This window comes from Acipenser ruthenus, chromosome 4 (genome assembly GCF_902713425.1).
Source record: "Acipenser ruthenus chromosome 4, fAciRut3.2 maternal haplotype, whole genome shotgun sequence".
NCBI classification, from domain to species: Eukaryota; Metazoa; Chordata; class Actinopteri; order Acipenseriformes; family Acipenseridae; genus Acipenser; species Acipenser ruthenus.
In genome coordinates, this window is record NC_081192.1 from 105,222,460 (window position 1) to 105,246,956 (window position 24,497).

Consider the following 24,497-nt stretch of genomic DNA (forward strand, 5'->3'; position numbering starts at 1 on the left):
AGAAACCCTTTCTGTATTTCCTGAGTGCTTAGTGCTTCTCAGCTGTAGATAAATTAATTTATAGCAATCCCTGCCGTTGTTGATTATGGGTGGGTAAAGCACAAATTATACTCAAATATGACAACTGCTGTGACAGGAAATGTGTAGCACTCTTAAGAGAAATCTAATTAATATAATGAAAAATGTCCACTCCTAAACATTTCTCTCTGACACTTATCTTTTTTTTTGTTTTTTTTTGTTTTTTTTAACAATTTAGCACTTTTCCTGCCCTAGGGCAAAACAATTACTGACATTTGTTTCAGCATTTTCATTTAAATAAAACAGGCTGAAAATTCAGCAAACAGTGACCCATTGTGTGATGGCCTGAAGCGTTGAATGTGTGTGCAATGATTCCTAACAGTGATCAATCCAGCAGTGCCTGACCAAAGTACACAACAAACAATGTATATCTCAAAAATGCATTGCATTTGAAATGTAAATGAGCCCCCTGCACTGAAAAACCAATACATAAAAAACTATATTGAAAATATATGAGCCAAAAAAAAATGAATCGAAGTCAGTAATGGGAATTTTAAAAAGAACAAAGATAAGCTCCATTTTGTTGACCGTCCACAGCCTATACACCCTCACTTATATATATATATATATATTTTACTTAGCATTCCATGCAAGCCAGCTGAAGAAATGGAAGGATATAATTGGCTAATAGACGTGCTAATCATAACTACAGAGGAGACAAGAGTGCATCTGCCTCCTTTGAACGTACAGCGTGACTGAGTGGAGAATCTGGATCGGACGTCTGCTTCTGCGTTAAAGCTATGTATTTATTGTTATATTGCATATTACACAAATAAATACATACATGTAAAAGCTTATTTATTTAAAAAAAATCCTAGCCACCACTGGAAATGCATAAATAAATAATGTAGTTTCTTTACACATCTAGTGTAAAGGTCTCGTGTACAGGTACTGTGCATTGGCAGCAATAGCAGTGGATATCTCATTCATTAGAATATTTACAGTATTGTGTCATGCTGACACTTTCTATTTGATTGTATCTCTAATCACTCTGGTGTCTTCTAATTCCACACAGAGATGGGATTTCTCATTGCCTAAAGCCTTTACAGGACTGACCCAGGTCTTCTCCCTTTATCTATAACAATGTTGATGTAGTAAGGCTGACAGTGATGTATCAAAGTAAGATCCTTGGTCAATAATTTCAGAGATAACTTACCGTATGTTGCTAAGCCTATTTAAAAATTGATCAAAGCACAAAAAAGTGGTTTAACTGCAAAGTTTTACTGAACAGTGTAACTTTTATCTTACTGGTTATATGAAATGCATTGCCCCACTTGTAACAGCACCAATCACAATGGTTTCAAGCAGGACTGAACTCTCCAAACATGCACCAGCAATTCAACTTCTTGTTATAGAATGCAAGATGTGCAGCAGCAGCTTAAAAAACGAATTTACCTGAAGATGAAATAATAAGAGAGGAGGTGTGGCAGAGCAGGGCTCTGCCCTTAGAAATACTGGCAGGGAAGGAGTTAAATTCTCCTCCCTGCCCAGATTGATTGTGTCAGGTGGGAGCAATCAGTTAATTAATCATCCAATTAAGGACCCAGCCACCTGGCATAAAAGGAGGCCTCAGCCTCTCATTTAGGAGGAGAGTTCTAGAAGGAGAAGAGTGGTTTTTGTGTGTGCTGTGTGTTTTGTTAGTGTTTGAAAACCAGTGAAGGCAACGCCCAGCCTGGAAGCTTTATTCTTTTGTAAGTTTCATTGTGTTTTGAACCTTTTTGTTTGGCCCTTGTGCCGGTTTATTTTGTATTTTTGTTTATTAAAAACTTTATTTTGAACTTTCAAACTGTCTCTGAGTCCAAACCTTGGTCATTCCTGTCACAGGAGGTTTTAAAAAAACTAGAAGAAATGAATGGGTAAACAACATTAAAGCCCTTGCATAAAAAAAAGAAAATGGGAGCAAACTACAACAAAAATTTCATCCAAAGGATTGTAGCTTGTAAACCAAGAAGTTTTGCTGCTAATCCAAATATTTTTTCATCTCATGCATCCCTGCAGCCATTCTTTATTTAAAGACTGTCCTTCCCTTGTGTTATTTTGCAAGAAAAACATATTGCTAATTATTGTATAATAGTTGTGAGAATATCTGAATAATCTGGAATAATCTACACAAGACCTTTAAGAGCCAATATCTATCTAAGTTATAACAATACCTGTGAGATGTATTGTACCTTACTGTTGTTTTTTATCATCCCAGATTTTAACTTTTTTTTCAGGATTATGAACAGGCTTTGGGCAGCTCCTGCTTGTGCGAAGTACATCTCCAAAGTCATAATTTAGAGCTACAGTATAGTTGTTTCTACTGGATTTTCGGATTCCAATGTGAGGAGTGCTAGCTTGTCGGTGTGTGTCACCACCTGCGGAAAGGATAGATCAGCCACAAAACTATTTGCTGCAATACTAATGGCAGTAATGTCATGCTCTAACCCAGTGGTTCCCAACCCGGGTCCTGGGGACCCCCTGTGTCTGCTGGTTTTCATTCCAACTGAGCTCTCAATTACTTAACTATACCATTAATTTAACTTATAATTAGACTTTTTGCTGTACAATTTAGAGTTGATTACAACATCCTACTTTTGACTTACAAAACACTTCATGGCCTGGCACCAGATTATCTAAAGAGCTCTTGTCCCTGTATGTACAGAGATGTGCTTTAAGGTCGGCTGATTCTGGACTTTTGTCCCTCCCAAAGAGACAAAAAGCATGAAAGAGCTTTTAGTTACAATGCTCCCAGATTATGGAATAAACTACCATTTGACATCAGCGATGCAGTCACTTAATATTTGTAAATCAAGATTAAAAACTCACTGTTTAGACTAGCATTTTATACAAAATATTAAGTGTTCTTCTTTTTTTATTTCTTGACTAATATTGATGTTTCTTTTTAATGTTTTGATTTATTTGACTAACTTTTTCATATTCATGTTTTTTTAATTGTTTTAATAAATGTTATTGTATTTTTTGTTTTTATTGATTTGTAAAGCCCTTTGAGATACTGTTGTATGAAAGGCGCTATATAAATAAATAAACTTACTTTACTCACAAAAATATGAACTTACAATTGAGCCGTTTCAAGGGAGGTACACATGTATATACAATAAATACAGTAATTAAAGAACATGTATAATAAAATACAGTGATACAACAATACCAGGTTGCCCGTAGAAAAGAGTGGTCATTACGGTACTTGAAAGAAAAAGTTGATTAATTGAGTGTAATTGAACACTTACAGCTTTGTTCCATCCATACAGTGTCTCAGCCTCAATAAGGTATTATTATTATTATTATTATTATTATTATTATTATTATTGTCTTCTCTTGCATGCTTCTTAGTGCTTCTTCACTAGCTCTTTAGAGCTGTGTGACGGGGTACAGCCCACCCCAGTGTGTATTGTATTGTTGTGTATTATTATTATTTATAATTGGGTACATGGTGATGATACAGTCTTCTCTTGCATGCTTCTTAGTGCTTCTTCACTAGCTCTTTAGAGCTCATATCTGAGATCTTACTTTGTCATCTACATCTTATCTCCAATCTAGCCATGATTACTGTACAGGAGATGCTTTTTGCATCTGGCTTACTGAGAGCTGATCAGGATCTTTAGGGGTTATCCTTAGAACTTCATTAGGAGAAGAAAAAAAGATGGAGAAGTTATTTGACAGATTTTCATTAATACAGAAATGAGATTTCTCAGTTACCGAAGCACTTGGATGAAGAACTAGCAACATCTGTAGAATTGATACAGCAGGCGTGTGCCTGGCAAGCTTACAGTATTACACAGGAATTTTACAGTTGAGACAAATTTGAAGGATTTTTAAAAACAAGGTAACAAGCAACCCCTGCTGCCTGTGTGTGGATCAGTCTGCTTCTAACCAAGGAAGACACTGAATTATATACTGCATAATAAGCAACATTTTCTAAAACTCTGCCGCACAAATAAACATATTGCTACAGATTCCCATACCTCATCGATGCAAATCAAAACAAACCAGGGTTGAAAGAAATGTCCAGGACCTGCTAATGAAGAAGTCTTCCGTTTACTGAACTGTATCATAGTTTAATCCCTGAAGCTATTTCATATGCACCAGGCCAGGCTAAAATTGTTACAAGAAGACTTGCCTAACCAATCATGCTGGTCATCTTTGCCATTGACGCAGTTTACTAAGCTATTGGAAGTCTACAATAAACATGACAACATGATTTACTGCTCCAGAATCAGATGTCTCTACTGATGGAATTGCTCAGAATATTGAACAATAAATGCTGACCACCTCTGTGTTTAAAGTTTTAGAAAGTAAAAGGAATCATAGCACTCCTAACTGTAGTGCATATTTCATCTTCCGACTGGTTGCATCGCATTCGTTAGCTGTAAGCAAGCTTGAAGATGCTCAGTGCTAGATCTCCCAATGGTTGCTGTGTGTAGGCGATAGTGTATGATGTACATGCCCAGGGAATTCCTAGGGAGATGAAAGTAGTACAACAAGTGCTCAGTTGCTCCACACATTTGCTGGTGGACTGATCATGTGCATTAAAATAGCTTGTTTAAAATTCAACCTCATCCCCAAAGGGATGGCCACTGCTCAAGAAGAACTGGAATCTCCTTAAGGGCATTTCATTCATCTTTTTCTTATAGAAAAGCATCTGATGAAGAATAGTTAAATATGTTGAACAGAAAACTTTTATTTCCGTGGTTGTCTACATTTATTTAAAAATATATTTTAAGAAACTAATACTGACAGATTCAAAATGCATGTAAATAAATTGGTCAGGCGCTCCATCAGATGTTCTGAGAAAGCATTCAATGATCGAGGCAGAGCATTGCTACATGTAGTATGAAATGTAGTGTGGGATGATTAAACTGTTTGCCCCAGGATCTCACCTTCTGATCCAGCAAGAGACGCCCTCAATTGAGGTGCGACCTCCAACATCGGTCAGCGGTCAACCAAGGTCAGGTGATGGAGGACCACCGACCCCCAGAAGGGAGACACAGCTGCAGAGGAGGCGGGGAGGAAAACTTGCAGAACATTTAGTGAAAGGTGGGTTTGGTCTGTACCGGGTTGAGCCTCGCCCCTATTTATTTATTTATTTATTTTTTGCATTTATATAGCGCTTTTTATACAAAAGTATTGCAAAGCACTGTACAGTACATAGCAGAAAAAAAGAACAAACCACAATACATGTGTATAGCATGTCACACGTACAACAATCAGACCATTTAAATAACATATTTAATTAACAGTATACACATAATACAAATGCAGCCATTTTAAAATTACGTTAAAACCCACTAAGATAAGAAAGCCATTTTAAAAAGTGTGTTTTTAGTCTTGAATTGTCCCTGACAAACGAAGACAAAGCATTCCATAATTTAGGAGCTCTACAAGAAAAAGCCCTACCTCCCATGTTGCTTTTGTTGACCCAAGGAATAACCAGCAGCCTCGCATCTTGTGATCTCAGTGTGGTTTGGAAGATACAGGGTCAGTAACTCCTGCAAATAACTGGGTACTAATCCATTCAGTGCCTTGTAAGTTAACAGCACAATCTTAAAATCAATTCTATACTGCACATGGACCTGTGTAAAGAGGCCAAAACAGGGGTAATACGTTCACTTTTCCTGGTTTTAGTCATAATTCTAGCAGTGGTATTCTGAACAAGCTACAAGCAGGATACCACATGTTTTGGGACACCAGAAAAAAAGTGCATTACAACAATCAATTCTAGATGAAACAAAGGCATGCATTAGTCTCTCGCCATCAGATACGGAAATAATTTTTCTAAGTTTGGCTATATTTTTCAAATGGTAAAAAGATACTTTAGTAACTTCCCTAATATGAGTCTCAAATCATAGATCAGGATCAAAGATAACCCCCAAACTCTTAATTTCTAGTTTATGTTTTGATGAGAGACTGCAAGGGTCAATCTCATGTAATGTCACCTAACAAGGGACCTAGAATGGAGCCCTGTGGAACACCACAGACAACGTCCAATAATGCCGATTTTACCTCCCCAATAGAGATGAACTGAAACCTATCAAAAAGATAATATTAGAACCACGACAGGACAAGTCCTACTGTGCTTTCAAGATGATTCAGTAGGACGGAATGGTCTACAGTATCAAAGGCAGCACTCAGAAACAAAAAAATTAATACTGATGGAAAGCCCGAGTCAGAGCTTATCAGCAGATCATTCACAACTCTGACAAGGGCCTTCTTGGTGCTGTGTGCAGCACGAAAACCAGACTGAAACTTCTTGAATATACCATTAAGAGTTAGAAATGTTTGTAATTGAATTGCAGCAACTCTCTCTAGAACCTTATCTAAGAATGGCAGGTTGGAGATTAGCCTATAGTTATCAAGGACTTTAGGGTCCAAATTGTGTTTCTTAAGCATAGGCTTTACCACAGCTACCTTAAGTGCTGAGGAAACTATACCGGAGGATAGTGAACCATTTATAATTTTTAAAATATTGGGTATTAATAACACCAAGAACTTATTGTAATAGTTTTGTAGGAATAGGATCAAGAGAGCATGTAGTAGCTCTGATATGTTGAACTAGCTACAGTATTCTTATTGCTATCTTATTTATAGATCATGTAAACATTTTTGGCACAAACGAGATATGTCATGAAAAACCGTGATATATACATTGCAGTATAACTTAAAATTTCCTGGAAGAATGCAAACGGACATATAGCAAATACAACATTCAGGAAAAAGAGCATACCCAGCCATTGAATTCGTATTTTTGTTGGGCTACCTTCAGCGTGGATGACACTGGAAAGCCATTGCGGCTACAAGACCTGGCAGCAGCACACGCTCTCCCTTCTGTCCTTCCACATGGTTGTTTTTGTATATCTGGTTAGCTCTGCACTGTTGCATATTGCTCTACCCACTAAAATTGTACTGCTATCATACCGTGAATTTAGACAAGTCTCTCCTGGGATTCAAACTGGGCTGTACCATCAGAACTCTGCAAATAAGCACCTGACATGGTATTCCACAAGGGGGTGGTCAAACACTTTGTCCAGGTCTCGGACAGTAGAAAGGCATATGTATGAAAAGGTAGCTATCTTTGACAAAAAAAGAAAGAAACCCACTATAGAATATGTGAAGGGCCTTTATTAACAACAGTCCAAGATAGCTGTTACAGCCTCCAGTCAGCAAGCAACCTCCAAGTACTAACTTACTTGCTTTATTGTTATAGATTAACGAAAAATCCAAACAGATTGCACAGCACTGATAAATAAAAGTTACATTCCTCTCTCTCTCTCTCTATATATATATATATATATACACACACACACACACGTACGTTTCTGAAAAATAGCATTATACAGTAACAGTCTGCAAAGCATCGATTAAACAAAATCATTTGAAAGATAAATTAAAACCTACTAAATATTCACATGCTTCAGAACTTAAACTAGACACTTTTTTGGTTTCAAAACCCCACCGCACCCCTGAAGTACCATTCCAATGCTGATAATTCTGTCAGTCGTTATGCAATATAAAATGCTATGAAATATAAACACAAATCTGTTGTGCATGTTAAGGATTAGGACTCGCTGTATATACAATATTAAAGCACTCCCTGCTTTATTTGATTTGATTGTTTTTTTTTTTATTTCTTCCTCCTCATTCAGACCTCAAATATTTAAATAGTAAATTAACCTTTTCACAACTCTAATATGCTCTGCTGGTTACAAAGGACGATAAAGAGATCCTGGAAAACAGGCAGCACATAATGGCTTCACTTGAAAAGGCTCTGACTGCAGGAGGAGCTTCCCAGCTCCCCATCAGCATTTCAAGTTCCTGCAGTAGTAAATATCGCTCTGTCTGTGCTATTTATCCTATGGGGTTTAAATACTGAAAGGCAAACATTATGACATGACTCCAAAAACAGCATTGTGGCGACAGATACTGGGACCGTATTCTTCATAATCCTTCTTAGTGTGGCACACTTGGAAAAACTCAGGCTGCAAAAGAAAAGAAATGCAAATTAAAAAAAAAAAAAAGTTCATATACAGATCACCTCACTTAATATCATACCCCATTTATTATCATGTTTCTTCTAAAACCACTCGCCGTGCACCATGGGTTCTCTCACAAACTGTCAAATACTGGGTGGCTGGGCTTTACTAGGTAACCACAGGATATAATTAATTTTCAACGCAAATACCAACCAATAATCATCTCGGCTGATAAACTGACATTTTGTGCAGCCTGTCAAATGCTAATGATACACAACGAATTTGTCCTGTAGTAAACTAGATGCATTTGTATAAATGACTAAATGTACAGTATAAAAACACTGCTCTTTAATTCACCGTTAGTTTTCTTTCTTTTTTTTCATGCACTCGTAATGTGCTGTCATAGACAAACGTGAAACCCGGTTTATATCATGACTCGCTTTATATCACAAATTATGCCTGCACGGCAATCATGATATAAAGCTGGTTCATCTGGTTCATCTACCTCGCTTCGCCCACGCTACTCCACTACTCCGCTCGCTCCACTGGCTCCCGATCACCGCTCGCATCCAGTTCAAGACTCTTGTACTAGCCTACAGATGCCTTGATCAGACTGCACCCAGCTACCTCCAGACCCTCATCTCTCCCTACACCCCCACTCGACCTCTCCGCTCCGCCTGCACTAGAAGACTGGCTCTACCTCCGCTACGCTCCCCTGCCTCCCGAGCCCGCTCCTTCTCCACCCTTGCTCCGCAGTGGTGGAACGACCTTCCTACAGATGTCAGGACTGCCCAGTCCCTGACCACATTCCGGCGCCTCCTTAAGACTCACCTCTTCAAACAGCACCTGTAGAACTCCTCTGTTGTATCCTGGGACACTATCACCCTTCATTTAAATATGCTTTATTTTGCTCTTATCTGCCCCCCTATTTTACTGCATTTAATCCTGTACCTGTATTAATATTGTAATCTCCCAAGTGTTTAATCTGTAGTATTTTGTACTTAATCATATCCTGATGTAACTATCACTACTTAATCATATCCTGATGTAACTTTCACTATTATCTGCTGTATTATTGAATTGTGGTTTGTCACACTTGAGAATTATTGTATTTCTTGTTCTTATTGTATGACTTATATTGTAACACTTGAATGTATTTGTATTTGCTTGCGATTGTAAGTCGCCCTGGATAAGGGCGTCTGCTAAGAAATAAATAATAATAATAATAATAATCTGTACATTTGTAGTATTATTATTATTATTGTGTCTGATGATAAACCATTGGGCCAGGGATATGAACCCTAACCTTCTTTATTAACCACAGCCTCATACTTCCACAGGATACTGTATAAGAATAACTAAACAGTATAGCTAATCTTGATGTCATTTCCATCTGATTCAAGCCATTACAAGTGTGAACAGTAATATTCAATTTCAATTTATTATATTTATATAGCGCCTTTCATACCACAGTATCTCAAAGCGCTTTTCATGTCGGTTAAAACAGGATTATATTATTAATTATAATAACAATAACATCTAAATCTAAATAAAACAATTGAAGAATACAGGAAATTACTATTAATAATAAAACACAAGGTTACAAAAACAAGCAAATAAAATACATTTCTATTGGAGGATTGTAACACGGGTGCAAGATTTAAAATGAGATTACAATTAGAAAAGGAGGATTGTTCTTGCTCGGGAGATTTAAAGCTATATTACAGTTCGATGGGGAGTATTTTTACACTCGTGGGATTTAAAACAGAATTACAAATTATGGCGAAATGTAAAAAAAAAATGCCTAAACACACAAACCCCCCAGAAGAATATGCCTGTGACCATAAGGATTTCGCTGGGGAAGACAGCAAAGGAACGAAGGTACAATTGAAGTGTGAAATACTGTCAAGTTACTATACAACACATATTGTGACAGAAAAGAACGCCTACGAGTTTTGGAAAGTAACCGAAAACAGTAATTTCATACAGTAAAAAGTGAAAGCCCCGAAAAAAAAAGGATTTACATCATTCAAAAATAGGTAAAAATAAGCACTGAAAAACAGAAGCCCTATATATAATGTATATACTGTATTAGATTACAACTTTGGGAAGAATTATGAGATTTGTACTTACTGTTGAAGCCAGCATGGATCCTCCAAACCACACTGCATAACGCTGCATGTGATGTGTTATCACTTGAACTTCAATTGGTTTGGGCTGAACAAACAAAAAAAAAAGAGTTTTATACTTGAACATATTTAACAAATGCCCTCTGTATGTGCTTAGTTTCTTTGTACAGCATATTTCATTAAAAACATGTTTTATGTGCCCGTCTTCCTGTAAACATCCTTTGGTGTGTTGCATTATGAATAACCCTGTATATACCAGCAGCCCAACAGTAAAGCTCCAGAGATACAGGTAATTAATCTATAGTCAGACCCCCACATCATTTTAATACCAGGATTGCATTTCTTTTAAAGACATACCTTTATCCTGCCACCACTTAACTCGGCACTAAGTTTTAACCTCGCATCTACCACTCTCTTCAGATCCCTCTGTAAACGTCGTCCGAAGTCCCTGAACATTGTGGATCCTCCTGAAAGGACTATATTCTACAATAAACAATAAAAAGAAAAAGGAAACATCCATGCATTTTACAATTAGTCATATATATATATATATATATATATATATATATATAACATCCAGAGAGAGGTCACTGCATCACGCACTGTGCATTGCGAATGCTTTTGAAATGACACACTTTAGATTCTGTTTTCTGACAACCTATAAGGTACGGTTCTGAGTTCCATGTTTCAGAGAATCAAACCCGGGGGACATGCATGGATTTCAGAGTGATAGCTCAATCACTTTCTCAATGGTGGCTCCCAAATGGTGACAACAAAAAACACCTGTCAAGGCATCCCTTGCAGCTCGGAAATCTCAGTTTGCTTTTCAACTAACAACCTATATTTTCTATAGCCTTGAGCAAGCATAATTTAAGGTCATCAAATTTTAAAAAAATCCTAGCTGACTTCTACATTTAAACATTTACATTTGACACTTTAATTCCATGAAGGGAATAGGAGGGATAACAACATGTACTTCACAAATGTAGAGCCCAATTAGATGAAAGTGCGCAGGGAGCCATCAAGTGAAACCTTAGCAAATACACTGCACCTACTGGGTACGGTGATAGGTTAGGGGGAAGCATCTTTTGGTGCTGTTCTGTCTTTCATGGATAACAAGTTGATTTAGCTTCCAGTCTGCAAAAAACAATGATTTCCCTCATATCTTTCAATTGTGTGAAATTTGTTGTAATTTGTGTGAACATCCACTGGAGAATTGACCAAGTCAATTAAATCAATTAGGACATTCCGGGATAAGAAATCTGGTTTACCCCTACTTCAAAGAAAAGGTGGATAATGATAATTTTCTAGCATTAAAAAAATTGCCCCCTAGCTCCTGTCAAAAGAAGGCGAGGGTGGCTCATGATCACTCACACCAAGGGGAGTAGCGCAGCTCAGCGCGGTCAGTAGTTAGTCCTCTGGAGAAAGGACAAACCGGGAATTGACATTAAAATATCCTTTACCACTGACAAACTAGTTAATAATCAGTACTAGATATTGGCACATACTGGCTACTGGGGAGTTTGCAGCAGTGGTTAGGGCTCTGGACTCTTGACCGGAGGGTTGTGGGTTCAATTCCAGGTGGGGGACACTGCTGCTGTACCCTTGAGCAAGGTACTTTACCTAGATTGCTCCAGTAAAAACCCAACTGTATAAATGGGTAATTGTATGTAAAAATAATGTGATATCTTGTAACAATTAAGTTGCCCTGGATAAGGGCGTCTAATAAGAAAAAAAAATAAAAATAATAATAATAATAATAATAATAATAATAGGCCATCTCTCATAACAGGGGTCAAAGTGTTGTTAATGGGGTTGGGAAGAAAAATCCATAAAATCTATTAATTGCCTACCCTCACCAAATCACCTTTAGTGTGACTACAACAGCAATGCAATAGGGCCTATGCTATGGGGCAATGATTTGCAATAGTTTCGTGCAGGCCAGGAGAAAATCTGGGAAACATTAAATTCAACACCTTCCCTTTCAAGGCACTTCACTAAAAAACACTTAGTATTCAGCGCTGCAGAATCAGTAACTTTATAGCCAATGAAAGAATCACACAATTTCAAAGTATGCTGTGTTGCTAAGCAGATGCAGTTTGATAGAATTCCATGAAGTTTAATTGAGCTTTACACGGTTTCTTTTCCATACACTGTAAGAAAGGTCAAGCTCATTTCCAGAGTCTGTCTTCAATCTTCCTCTGAGTTGTTCACTTCGTTTCAAGATTTCATTTCTTATCTGGTGGCTAGAACACAAATACTCATATGTGTCTCAGATAATACATTTAAATATATACCCCTGATACAGATGCATTGTTATGAAGACATGTATTCACATTCTGAAAAACAACCTTTTGAAATGCTCCATGAACTGCCAAAGCAATGTGGACCAATCTCCTTATTAGCTATGCATATGACACGCCCTAAATTTGGCAGCCCAGTGTAAACAAGTTATCCTGTCTTGTCTCTTCAATTTCCTTGGTGTATATCTATTCATTTTTTTGTAGGATTTACTTCTTTGTACATGTCTATGTAGCAGAATGTTTTCCACATCAGGTCTTTTTAAGTCATACAGTGCCACCTAGCTTGTATACAGTGCAATCAAAGTGTGGATGGTATCATAAATGTAATCTTTTTAAGGAAAGACAATGTATTATACCTTGTGGCAGGGCAGAAAAGCCCTGCTGAGGAATTTATTATTTTGGGGTGGGTGTTCAGAGAGTGGAGAACGAGACAGCGGGGAGAAGTAAAACCAAAGTAAACAGAAAGTAAACAATTAGTAAACAATTGCTATGCATGCTGGAAAGACGAGCACGTTGCTTGTGCTCAGGAAGGAGGTACAAGAGCGGAGAAGAAAGAAAGGAAAGGTTAAAGAAAAGAAACTTTTTGTGTTTGAGACTTTGTTTTGTCAAACCTTTTGTTTTGGCTCTGTGAGCCGAGTTTTTGTAAAAGCGTTTTGTTTATTTCTGTTGTTTCGCGCACCAGCTCGCAGTACCTATCTGTGTGTCTGTATCAGCTTCCTGGTCTGGGTATGTCACCACTCGAGCCGTCCTGCAACACACCTATTTAAATCTTTTTATTCATTTACAGAATTTACAGAATTACTGGGGCTTTGATACAGTGTCTTTATCTGAATTTACATTTTAAAAAGTGTTTAAAAACAGAAATACATTTAGAATGTTAAATCCTGTTGATCATGCTCCAATTGAAAAAAAGTAAATAGATTTAAAAAAAAACAGTAAACAGGGATTTAAACACATATATTGAAACGCTCATGTGTCAAATGAAGAAACAGCCCAGTTTCACAGATTTAAAATGGTACTACATCTGGATGATAAAGTTTGTGCACATGGGTCTGATAATATACATGGATTTGCTTCTGCCACACTTGATCACATACCAATGCGTCAGCGACATGGCGATATTCCCTCACTGCTCGTGGTATTACCTGATCGATGACTGTAACAGGGAGGCCCAGGCTTCATATCCAATGTATTTGCAGCACCTCAAGGGTTACATCAATTCACTACGTTGCCTTTTGGCATGCACAGAGCCCCAGCTACTTTTCAGAGGCTGATGGAGAAGTTGCTGAGGTGTCACCAGGTCTATGCAGCTGCATATTTATTTATTTTAATTTAGTAGTCGCCAATTGTTTATCATTTTCTCCCCAATTTGGAATAGCCAGTTATTTTTAGGCTCAGCTCACCGCTACCACCCCCACACTGACTCGGGAGTGGCGAAGACAAAAACACGCTGTCCTCTGAAGCGTGTGCCATCAGGCAAAGCCCTGCCTGTAAATAATGTATTGTATTATGATTTAAAAGGTATTTTGTGTTTATTTAAAACAAGTGAATGGGGTTAAAGTCCCATCCCACTAAACCCCGTGCAGAATGTGGCATCTCTGAATTAATTTGGTGTTGATTCGGAGATGGCCACGTGTATATGGGGGGGGGGGGGGGTATTTTCTGTTACAATAAAAATGGCACCACCAGCGCTTTCAACCTCGCAGGTACCTGTGTCTCTCTGTCAGCTTTCTGGTCTGGGACGTCATCACTCAACCATCCTGTCTCAACGTAGTTATTTGAGGATTGGGGAAATCGCCTCAATAGGCTGGCAGCGATCCTGCAGCCCCTCGGAGCAGCTGGGTTGCCAGCAAACTGCTTTGTGCCAGGAGACAGACGGGGCTGAGCACCGTGTTCTCTTTCTGAGTAGGAAACCCATTTCCCAAGACAAGATTCTCCTTGACAGAGAGTGATTAGCCATAAAATGTCTGTTTGAATTCTTTCATCCCCTGGGATTTGTTCTGATGAATCAACCATGTACCATTAAAGTGGCTCCAAACAATAAAGGACTACAACCCCAGAATTACAAAGCGGTACTTGTCACTCCAGCCCTTTGTGTTCTGGGTACAGCATCGGGCCATGAAAAACAATGTTAGGGATGATTTTCTGTCCCAGGATGGCCAATAAATATCACAGAGGATAAATATCACGTTAGAACACACAATGTTATCATTGTGTTTTTGCAAAGAGAACTTTACAAACCTAACGTCAGTCAATATGGTCTAAACCAATGTCTCTGAAATTCTGGGACTGGGAAGTGCAGCACTGAGTATGTAAAAGAAGCACTTGGTACATTTTTAACACCAATTGCTATGGCAAAAAAATTTAAAATACACTATAGTCAGTTCACCATAGTATATCATACAGTTGTGTAGTTTATACATATTGGTAATGTTTGTCGTCGCTGGCCAGACTATGAAGTTTTATATTTCTTCTGTTCTCTTCTTGAGTTTTTGGTTTAAGGAAGTTGATATGTAATAAAATAATTTTACCTTGTATAATGGCCGTCTGACGTCTATAGGGCAATACTGTATTACTTCATCAACTACGTCTGAAATGGGCTGCATAAAATCAGGGTTGGCAAACTACAAGAGATACAGCAAAACATATGGTTGCGATAGCAGGAGAAAACAAATATATAAACAGAATTATTATTATCTTAACTACCGTATTCCTTCGAATTTAAGACGCCCTCGAATTTAAGACGCAGTCCAACTTTACCAACCTCAATTTGAGGGAACAATAAAACGTCAAATAAATATGCATTTACAAAGATACAACCTCAATTATGCTTAAAAACAGTGTTGTTGTAGATTAACCACAGAGCTTGTTTGTTGTGCTGCACACTGTATAATACTTAAGATGGCGTCTCTGTCGTGCACATTGTGGCAGTCCTAAGGGCTTTTAAAAACGCAGGGTGTGGGCATAGTTGGCCGTCATCTGTTGGCTAACACAGGGGAGACTGCCGAATTTAAAACAAGAACCAAGAACCAACTCAAAAAGTTACCTGTCTGGAGTCTGAACAACTAAAAGAAAGAGGAGCAGCACATGAATGTAAAGAAAACAACCTGCACATAAGTGATGCTGTCAATTGTTTTGTGTCATGTAGCTGCTTCTAATTGATATTTTGTTTTGTTTAGTTAAGAACTCTGTGGAGCTAGCTTGTTTGTGTCTGGTGGTTTTTGAGAATTATATCGTTTGGATATTATTGATATTATTTGACGTAATGAAAATTTAAAGAAACAAGGTGCTATGATGACCTATGTTTAACATCAACAAAGGGAGTTATCATATAGGGGTTCTGATCACCACCCATTTTCACTAAACTGGAATAGATACATTTAGCTTTTTTTGTGTTTTTTTGTGTGTATGTGTGCACGGGGCTGGTGTGGTCATTGTTCAGTGTTGGGATTAGGATACTGTTCTGTAGGAACCACCGACCGTCAAAACATACCACCACTCACTGGCATCCCAGTAACACAGCAACCACAACAGCATTGAAGTACTGTGGTATTGCTTGGCATGTCAAAAAATATGGGGTCTGATCAGGATTTCCAATCTGTCCAAGTTGGTATTGTTTGTTAGAAATACCGAAATTGTAAACGTTTCTCTTGGAATTCCTCAGGAAGTTTGGAACCAACTCCGCAGTAATGTTGTTGAAGCTGACACCCTGGGATCCTTCAAGAAGCTGCTTGATGAGATCAGGCTACTAACAACCAAACGAGCAAGATGGGCCGAATGGCCTCCTCTCGTTTGTAAACTTTCTTATGTTCTTATGTTTGTCTTTTATCAGCAGTAAAAGTCAGCCAGTCGCGTTGCTGTTTGTGTACTCGGATAGTCACATCTTTTGTTGGCGATTTTATACACTCATCACTATACTGTACTCGAATTTAAGATGCAGGGTATGTTTGAGAAGCAAAAAACTGTTAAAAATGCACATCTTAAATTCAAAGGAATACGGTAAGTTATTATATGAAATTATCAGACTTGCTGCTTTCATGTTTTCAATACAGAAAGTGTAGGAGAGAACATATGTACAGTAAAGGTAACCCTTTAAAGATACTTTATAAGAAGAAACACTAAAGGGCCTTATTTTGGCTAAACTTTAGTGTCATATTGCAAGAAGCATTTCTGCTGCATTTTATTATGATCAGCAAATATATTCAATGTGCATATAATATTGTAGCCACCAGGTGGTGCTCTTCTGCAAAAAACTTGAATGATGCACAAAAAAAGTAATGTTTCCTTACCTCTGGATGAAAGAAGATCTCAGGCCCAAGGAACCTCTCATATCCAACATCTATTAGAAATTCCCTTTTGTTGATAGCATTAATACCTTTGTATTTCTTGATCCATTTATCAGGATCTGCGTCATATTTCGAAAACTCTTTAACGATATCTGGGCAGATGTAGGAATACCTTTCCTATTAAAAACAAAAACCACACACAAACGAAAACAAAATACCATTTAATTACATAAACAGCGTTTCACTACCCAGCTCGGCTATGGGACGATTCATTACAGCACATGTAATATGTAGATTAAATGTCCTGGTTTTCAAAAGCATGACCATTTCTGAATCACACAAGTCATATGTAACAAAGATGAAAAGATAAAGAACCGCTTTTTATATTTGTTTCTGAATGACATACTGTAATGCTGCAAGGGTGATGATGATATTGAGGATGCCCCTCTGAATTAAGGATTAATATAGGCCTAATAATATATTTCATATGCGAATTTCAGTAAACAATAAAAATAACCATCATTTTGAGAGTGTGCTTGTGAACAACAGTTCATAAAAAGATAAAATACAATTTAATAAAGTAACAGACAAAAAAAAACCTACAACCTCAAGTAGCTAACCATTATTGCACTAGACTGTTTATACCTATAGTCACATCATTTCCAGAAGCCTTTAATTGCCAGACCACTCTTCCAATGTCTATGTGGATACAAATACCAGTGGGGTTGTTTGCATTACATATTACAAATCAAGAAATAAATTGCTAGCGAGAAGTTAAATTGTCATAGGTTGGTTCGCTCACTGTGCCGAAATAAATTCTATTTCCCTGCATGACCAATCAGTAAATTACCTTGATTGCCTTTGCTGTTTCTAATGACTGTTCAGGAGGAATGCCTATCTCCCTCTCTCTCAGGAGCTGCTGAATAAAATATGTGATATCTCTGCCTGCAATGGGGATGTGCTTTATGCAGCTCCCAATGACATAACCTTCTGCCTGAGGAAAGACAGAAAACAACAGGTTAACAAAACTCACAACTCCTCCCCTCCACCGATCTGGCTGTCTTCGGGTAGCAATCAGTATGAATGAACTGTTAAAGACAACGTGGCACTCATTCACCAGGTTTCATTTCTGGTGGATTTACAAACCAGTCCACGTGCTAATCTTTCCATAACCTATACTCTATACCCCACAAGCTTTCCTCCAATTAAAAATAATATTCAAACACTTATGTAATAGCCATTTGTAATTGAATTCATTAATGTATGCACTGGCGTAAACACTGCTGGTTTATATTAAACATGCAATTTAGACCAATTTAGAATATGAAAGCTTTGCACAACACATGCATCCAGGAAACGAAATGTCTACCCATTCCAGTTATACAGTAAAGTAGTTTAATAAGTGGCCCTCCATATCTTACCACTGGAATTGCATGAGTAACACCATCCCCGCTGTCTATGACAACTCCTGTAAGTGTCCGCGCACCAACTTGCCTTGAAGTCCAGGACGCTGCTAAAGCCAAAACGGCCTAAAACAAGGAGTTAAAAAAAAAAGATTCAGCTTTCCTTTTCAATGTATCTTTCCATGAAAAGGGAAGGCTTGGTGTTGGTTTTATACAATACTCTGTAATGTATGTACCTGCACAGCAATGTACAAGCCTGGTACATTAAACGATTCAAACATGATTTCTGCCAGGTATTCTCTGTGCTCTGGAGGGTTCAGAGGAGGCTCTGTCTGAAATACAACAGAAAGGCATATACAGGACAGCAGCACTATTGTATGGAAACCTAATGGGTTTGAAATCTGGGATCAGAAAAGCATATTTACAGAAGCGTCTCATGCAAAAACATTTTCATTACATCATTACACATTCTTACTGTTGTACTACTGCTCTTTCTCACTTATTTGAAAATAAATTATTCTTTTAAAAATGATCATACTAGTTTAAATATTCAGAGAAATGTACTGCTGCACAGTGACACTGTGTATGCATCGCGGTTTGCATAACAGCACGTCTGCCTTCCAAAGAGCATTCCATTTAAACATAATGAGCAGCTAAAAAACAAACTAAAACTAAAAAATTATAGCAAGCAAGACAGTGTCTGCCTTATGCCTCTGATTGAAATCAAATGTGTATTCTTTAAAAAAAAAATAACATAGAATCCAATAAAACTACAGTTAAGGTAAACTCCACTATTTCTGTTCCTGGAGCAGTAACAGATACTTACTCATAACAATTTATTTTGGTTCTGCTACTTACCATTAGAAAAAAATGGTCTTCTGGTTCAGCTCGTAGATATTTAAATATTACTTGTTCCATAAACTTTTCCATCAAATCCCAATCTTCAATTATACCATGTCTTATTGGCCACTAAAGACAGACAAGAAATAGAGTGTTTGGTTTCAATGCAGGAAAGGAATTAGTACCCGGGCCTATTATGCACATTTCTTCCTTTTGAGCGTCAATAAATTTAATTGAGTTAAATAAGTCAAAATGTATTAAAAACAGTACTTGATTAATGTCATACTGCAGACAGCATATTAGGATCAATGTTACTTTGAGCACACAACTGATATGAAGTTCAAGGAGTCTCAATATGGGGTACCTCTACACTACAGATAGCTTTAACTGCCCATTCCCTTTTAAAAACAAATCACATTTTTTATTTAAAGTAGTGAAATTAATATGGTACAAAAAATATTCCCAGAAAAAAAAACTCAATTCAGTGGTATCTTAATGGCCCACTGAAGCCCTGAATTCTATAATCCGAGCATTGCCATTGTGTATCTACTATGTACAGTATGTCTAACCAGATGGGTCACAAAAGATCTTACATAAAAACGATTAGACCTTGTTACATCTAATTGTACCTTCCAGTAAACAAAACCCCCAAGGGAGAAATGTCTTTGCACCAGCCACTAAGAAACAAGGTCTGTCATGAGCCTACAGATACAGTGCCAAGAATATAAAGTTCACACTTTAGGGGAAAGCATTATGAAAGAGTCGGACATCATGATCCATGTCCACAGCAAGAATATCATCATAACAAATACCCACACAGAGAGGTCATTCCATCTCAAGTGGGACAAAATCCAAACTTCCAACTCTCTCGACAATGGTTAGCAAGATATGTGCTTCCAAACTGTGAGGGGTTAGCCCCCTCCCACCCTCCACAGAACAGCTGTATTTCCTGAATAGAGAGAACTTGGTGTTAACTTAAAATGAAAACGTTTAAAATGTGAGGCCAAGGTCTGTTTGCAGGATTATCTTGAGATCATGGAACTGGGATTCAACCTCTGCAATAACAGACGTAATAACAGCATCCTGGTTGTGCAACATTTTCAGCAACTATATGTGTAGGATCCAGCTTAAGTCTGTTTAATATTGCCATCACCAGGATCTTAATTCCCTGCAGGAGACAATTAAAGATAATTAAACAAACCAAGCGTTTATGTGGGTTTCATAATTTTTCAGGCTGGTTTTGTATATTAGGAAGGTTGGCTCTTCTAATGAGTATTCTAGAATGTTGCTCAATGTGATGTAAGAGAGTGGGCATCAGTATCACAGGCTGGCATCTGATCCAAATCTGTGCCCACAATAATTCTGTCTTGTGTTTGCATAACCCGTAAACGAGTCTAACCAATTTAATCACTGTCATGGAAAAACCTTGAGGCTATAAAAGATAAATCATCTTAATTCAGCTATAGTTTTACATGTGAAATATGTACATTAAATAAAATGTGATCACCTTTGTTGCGTAAGTTGGCTTATCTATAGCTTCATCTCCAATAAAAAAGTCTAAATCATCCACTCCCTGCATCAACCTTCTGTGTGCCTGGTCGCCAACTTTTGCTGACTCTTTGATGGCAATACCTGAAAAGAGATGAACTGCTTGTCAGCAACACTTCACTGATTTTTCATATATATATATATATATATATATATATATATATATATATATATATATATATATACTGTTTGAAAAGAAAAAAACATTTTAAAAGCTCTTCCATTCTCAAAAGAAATCTTAGTTGGCATTTTAACTATGATAAGATCCCTGAACACTAACTTAATTTACTGAACACAAAAGACAGTGGTTACCAATAATATACTTTGAATTATAAATACTTACATGATGGTATTATGAACTGCGGCTCAGTGTTACCAGCATAGCCAATTTTAGTGTATCTGAAAACAGGCAGATGTTAAACAGTTATTTTAATAGGGTTCACAACACAAACTAGGTACAGCAGCAAATACATTCCAAGTACTAACATTGCTGTGAATTTTCTTTACATTTACATAAACAGCACAGCTTAACCAAGTAAAATTCTGAGTGCATTTGCTTAAAATCCTGTTAGAAACCATTGCACAATATACCCTCAAGCTTCTATCCAACTTAAATATTGTACTACAAGGTACAAATGTGCACAGCCCCAGATTCTGACACTCTTAATACCTTTGGCCTAACCATGTTTAATAACAAAATTGGACACGTGGTTTTCTAGATAGCATATGTCAATTTCTAAAGTGTGACAAAAGGACAAACGTCTCCACTAGTGCATCCCTGCAGCTGGAGGGTATTCAATACTGTCCTGCTTTGCATAATTATTTCCCTCTGAGTTACTGTGAAAAAAAAAACGTTAATCAAATACAAACTAAAGCAGCAATTGTACTTGCAAATGAGAGATCAAGAGACAAACAACAGCAAAGTTCAACACTGTTCACAGGACAAGAAACAGTAGGGCATTTTCTTTAAAAATCTCTTTTACAACTGTTAAGCCTCAGATCATTCCAATAGGACGTTCATAAGTTATACGCGTCGAAAGCTTTCAGCAAACATCCAAATAAGAAAATGTATACAAATAATATCTGCGCAGAGCATGCTGCACACACACATAATGGTGTGTACTTTGAGATATTAATGACTTAAATGCACAAACTGAATGCATCTTGAATTTCAAGGACCTCCAGGTTTATTTGACTATAGCTCAGTTTGAAACTTATGATGTTGCTTTAACCCTAAAAGAAAAACAGATCTCTTTTATTAAGCCATACCAGTACAATTGCCTAAATTATTAATGATTGTAAACCATTGCATGCTCTAAAATTTGGCATTTAACATACATGTGTTAAAATATACAATGGATGTGCTCTGCCGCACCCATTGTCTGTCATTCATCATATCACATGTGTTTTCAAAGCAGAGCCTCAACCTACTTTCTAAATTTCACCTTGAGAAGAGCAGTACAGTAGAGGTAAGAACATACAGCTACTGTAGCACTATTGAGAAATGCAGCACTTAGAAACCACAGCATAATACTGCTTTAATATAAAAAATAGTACGTCTAGAATGCACTCGAGGTGACATTATTTGGATTTTTCTTACTTTAAAGTATGTGATGTCTCATGAGTTTAGTTAGAGGCTTCCTTGTGTATAGAGTAAATTAAAAGTGTAACAGCACAAATAAAGGCTTACATATTTAACCCTAATCAAGGTTGCTGCGACATTCATGCTATTCCTTGGATGGTAACCTTGATTCAGAAGTTCATGTTGTGACCTATTTTCAGAAACATGATGTTTCCTACCCTTAGTGCATAATGCATGCACTTACTGCCTGCAAAGACATATTTCATTTAGTGCTGGTATGAACAAGGGTTTTTCATGTTTGAATTTTCAAGTAGCTGAACAAAAATTGATTTTGCACCACATTACAGTAAACGTCTTAGGTGTCAAATCAAATGACTGTAGAATAATATCAACAGAGACAATGCTTCTGGACTTACTTCTATATGGTAAAACTCCAATCTGACTTGAAAGAAGAGAGGGTTAGCTCAAGCATCAATCATTCTTTTGTGTTTGTTTTAATAACAACTTTTTCAAAGCATTCCCTTCATCCTGATACTGGTTGAAAATAAATTAAACATCAAGAAATAATTTCAATCTCAATCTCTACAATAAGTTTCCATAAAGAAATACAAGAATGTCTTATTGAAATGCATAACTGCAAACAGGATGCTGTAATGCAGTTAGTTAATATAACTTTGTAAACAGTTCTTCTATATAGTGATGACTGATGGATGATGAGCACATGTCAAAGTCCCTCCTACAGTACAGACGTCATGACACCGATGCTGTGCATCACCCCACTGCATGCAGACCCGGTGTAAGAAGACACTGCTGCAGTCAGCCACAGACTTTAGCTGCTATACAAGTTCTCTGCTGCGCATGTACAACACAGTCCCATTTAAATCACTTATTAAAGCATGCAATTATCAACAAAGATTTTGCACAAATTATTTTGAAAATATGTATTCCAGCTTGCGTGAAAATACAAACTACAACCAACTTTTTTTATTTCTTTTTTTAGAAATGGTATGTACCGTACTGCTTCAGTTTAATGGAGATAATATAGTAAACACTTTTTGATATACTTGAAACAGTATTTACTGTACTGTTGTTGTGAGTGTTTAATTATGTTGCGTCAATAACAAAACACATCTTATTTGTCCGTTTAAGTAACTAAAATGTAATGCGAAAACTACTTTATTTATATATATATATATATATATATATATATATATATATATAGGCATTACAACTGTTACAGCGGATGCCAATTACGCACTCGCTGTGTAACTCACCCAGTTCCACAGTCTACAACACAAGGAGGTAAGTGCACTGCCATGGTCTGGATGAACTAACGAAACGCCTCTCCCTAAAACATCATGAATAGACTGTTAGTAAAACGGTCTAGAAATCTGAAAAAGAAAGAGATCGCAGTAACGGTGCTGTGCCTGCTAACCACACAGACCGTTATACCAGCCTGAACACTTCCCGAGTCAAAGGCAAAGTCAGGGATATGAGCGCATTCCCGGATGTTCCAATCTCAAACAGGGAATATTGTTCCTATGGCAACCTGAACCGTGGTCCTTCATTGGTTGCAGGCAACAGCATGCTGTTCAGAGGAGTGACCTCGGCCCACTGTTTTATTTTGTCAACCACCAAACAGGCAACAGCAGACTAGATTAGTTTAGATTCATGACACTGAGCCACAGCAAATAGGTTTTAATTGTAGAGGATTTCACGAGGACTGGTACAACTGGGCAGAAACACCAGCAACAGTGTGCTGATCATCAGGTGGTAGCTGTGTGGAGCTTGTAACAAAGTCTAGTGGCACATGAGCAGACCCACATTAAAGACTGATTGAAAACTGGAAACTCATACAAACCTGAGGCAGTCCGTTTATCACTGTCCTCCCATCTTCCTTCAACGCAAGCCCTGAAAAGAGAGAAATTGCCAAATTAGCAGTCATGCAATATTGGCTCCAGACACTGGTAGTAAAGAGGGTTATATATATTCGACTAGGGTAATAAAATAAACTAGTACGTTTCTTTGACTCCTTAATGAATGGCTTAGATGAAGTCAACTGCATGGAGCTAAGGATGCTCTGTGTGAAATTAAAGATAGAATAGTGTTGATCAAGGCTCTAGTTATTCCTGCTCATGAGAAATCAAGTCCTTGCAAAGTAAATCTTGGAAGTTGCTGCTAACGCTTGTGTTTTAATTGCTCTTTTAGATGTAGTCAAAGTAACATAGCCAGTTTGGCTGAAAACTCTTCAAGGAAAAAGAACAAAGAGGCACAGGACCCTATTCACAAAGCTTTACGTCATGAGTACCGTTTCCGTTAAACCAGTCTTAAGTCTTATTCGGTGGGCAAGGTTAAACA

At 37.4% G+C, this 24,497-nt stretch overlaps 1 protein-coding gene across 4 annotated transcripts; it reads right to left on the reverse strand.

Moving 5' to 3' along the window:
• Nucleotides 1-7,179: 7,179 nt before the first annotated feature.
• On the reverse strand, nucleotides 7,180-23,624 carry LOC117400542 (actin-related protein 3B). 4 transcript variants are annotated; one of them, XM_034000664.3, is made up of 12 exons: nucleotides 23,414-23,624; nucleotides 20,901-20,956; nucleotides 20,517-20,641; nucleotides 19,028-19,138; nucleotides 18,406-18,501; nucleotides 18,188-18,295; nucleotides 17,617-17,760; nucleotides 16,770-16,943; nucleotides 15,012-15,104; nucleotides 10,535-10,660; nucleotides 10,182-10,265; nucleotides 7,180-8,054 (listed from the first exon to the last, which is right to left on the reverse strand). In XM_034000664.3, exons 1-12 carry the CDS (start codon nucleotides 23,455-23,457, stop codon nucleotides 7,959-7,961), a joined length of 1,257 nt encoding a protein of 418 aa, XP_033856555.1. In that variant the 5' UTR covers nucleotides 23,458-23,624; the 3' UTR covers nucleotides 7,180-7,958. The 4 variants fall into 4 exon arrangements, with proteins under 4 accessions (XP_033856555.1, XP_058879311.1, XP_034769497.1 ...); XM_059023328.1 differs by lacking the exon at nucleotides 23,414-23,624 and adding an exon at nucleotides 22,556-22,623; XM_034913606.2 differs by lacking the exons at nucleotides 20,901-20,956; nucleotides 23,414-23,624 and adding an exon at nucleotides 19,826-19,958.
• Nucleotides 23,625-24,497: the final 873 nt, after the last annotated feature.

Coding starts and splice junctions, on each gene's coding strand:
- LOC117400542 (XM_034000664.3), bottom strand. CDS start 23,457: ATGGCAGTGCACTTACCTCCTTGTGTTGTAGACTGTGGAACTGG. Junction 20,957..23,413: donor GTTGTAGACTGTGGAACTGG/GTGAGTTACACA, acceptor GCCTGTTTTCAG/ATACACTAAAATTGGCTATG. Junction 16,944..17,616: donor AAACAGCAAAGGCAATCAAG/GTAATTTACTGA, acceptor TGTTTTTAATAG/GAAAGGTATTCCTACATCTG.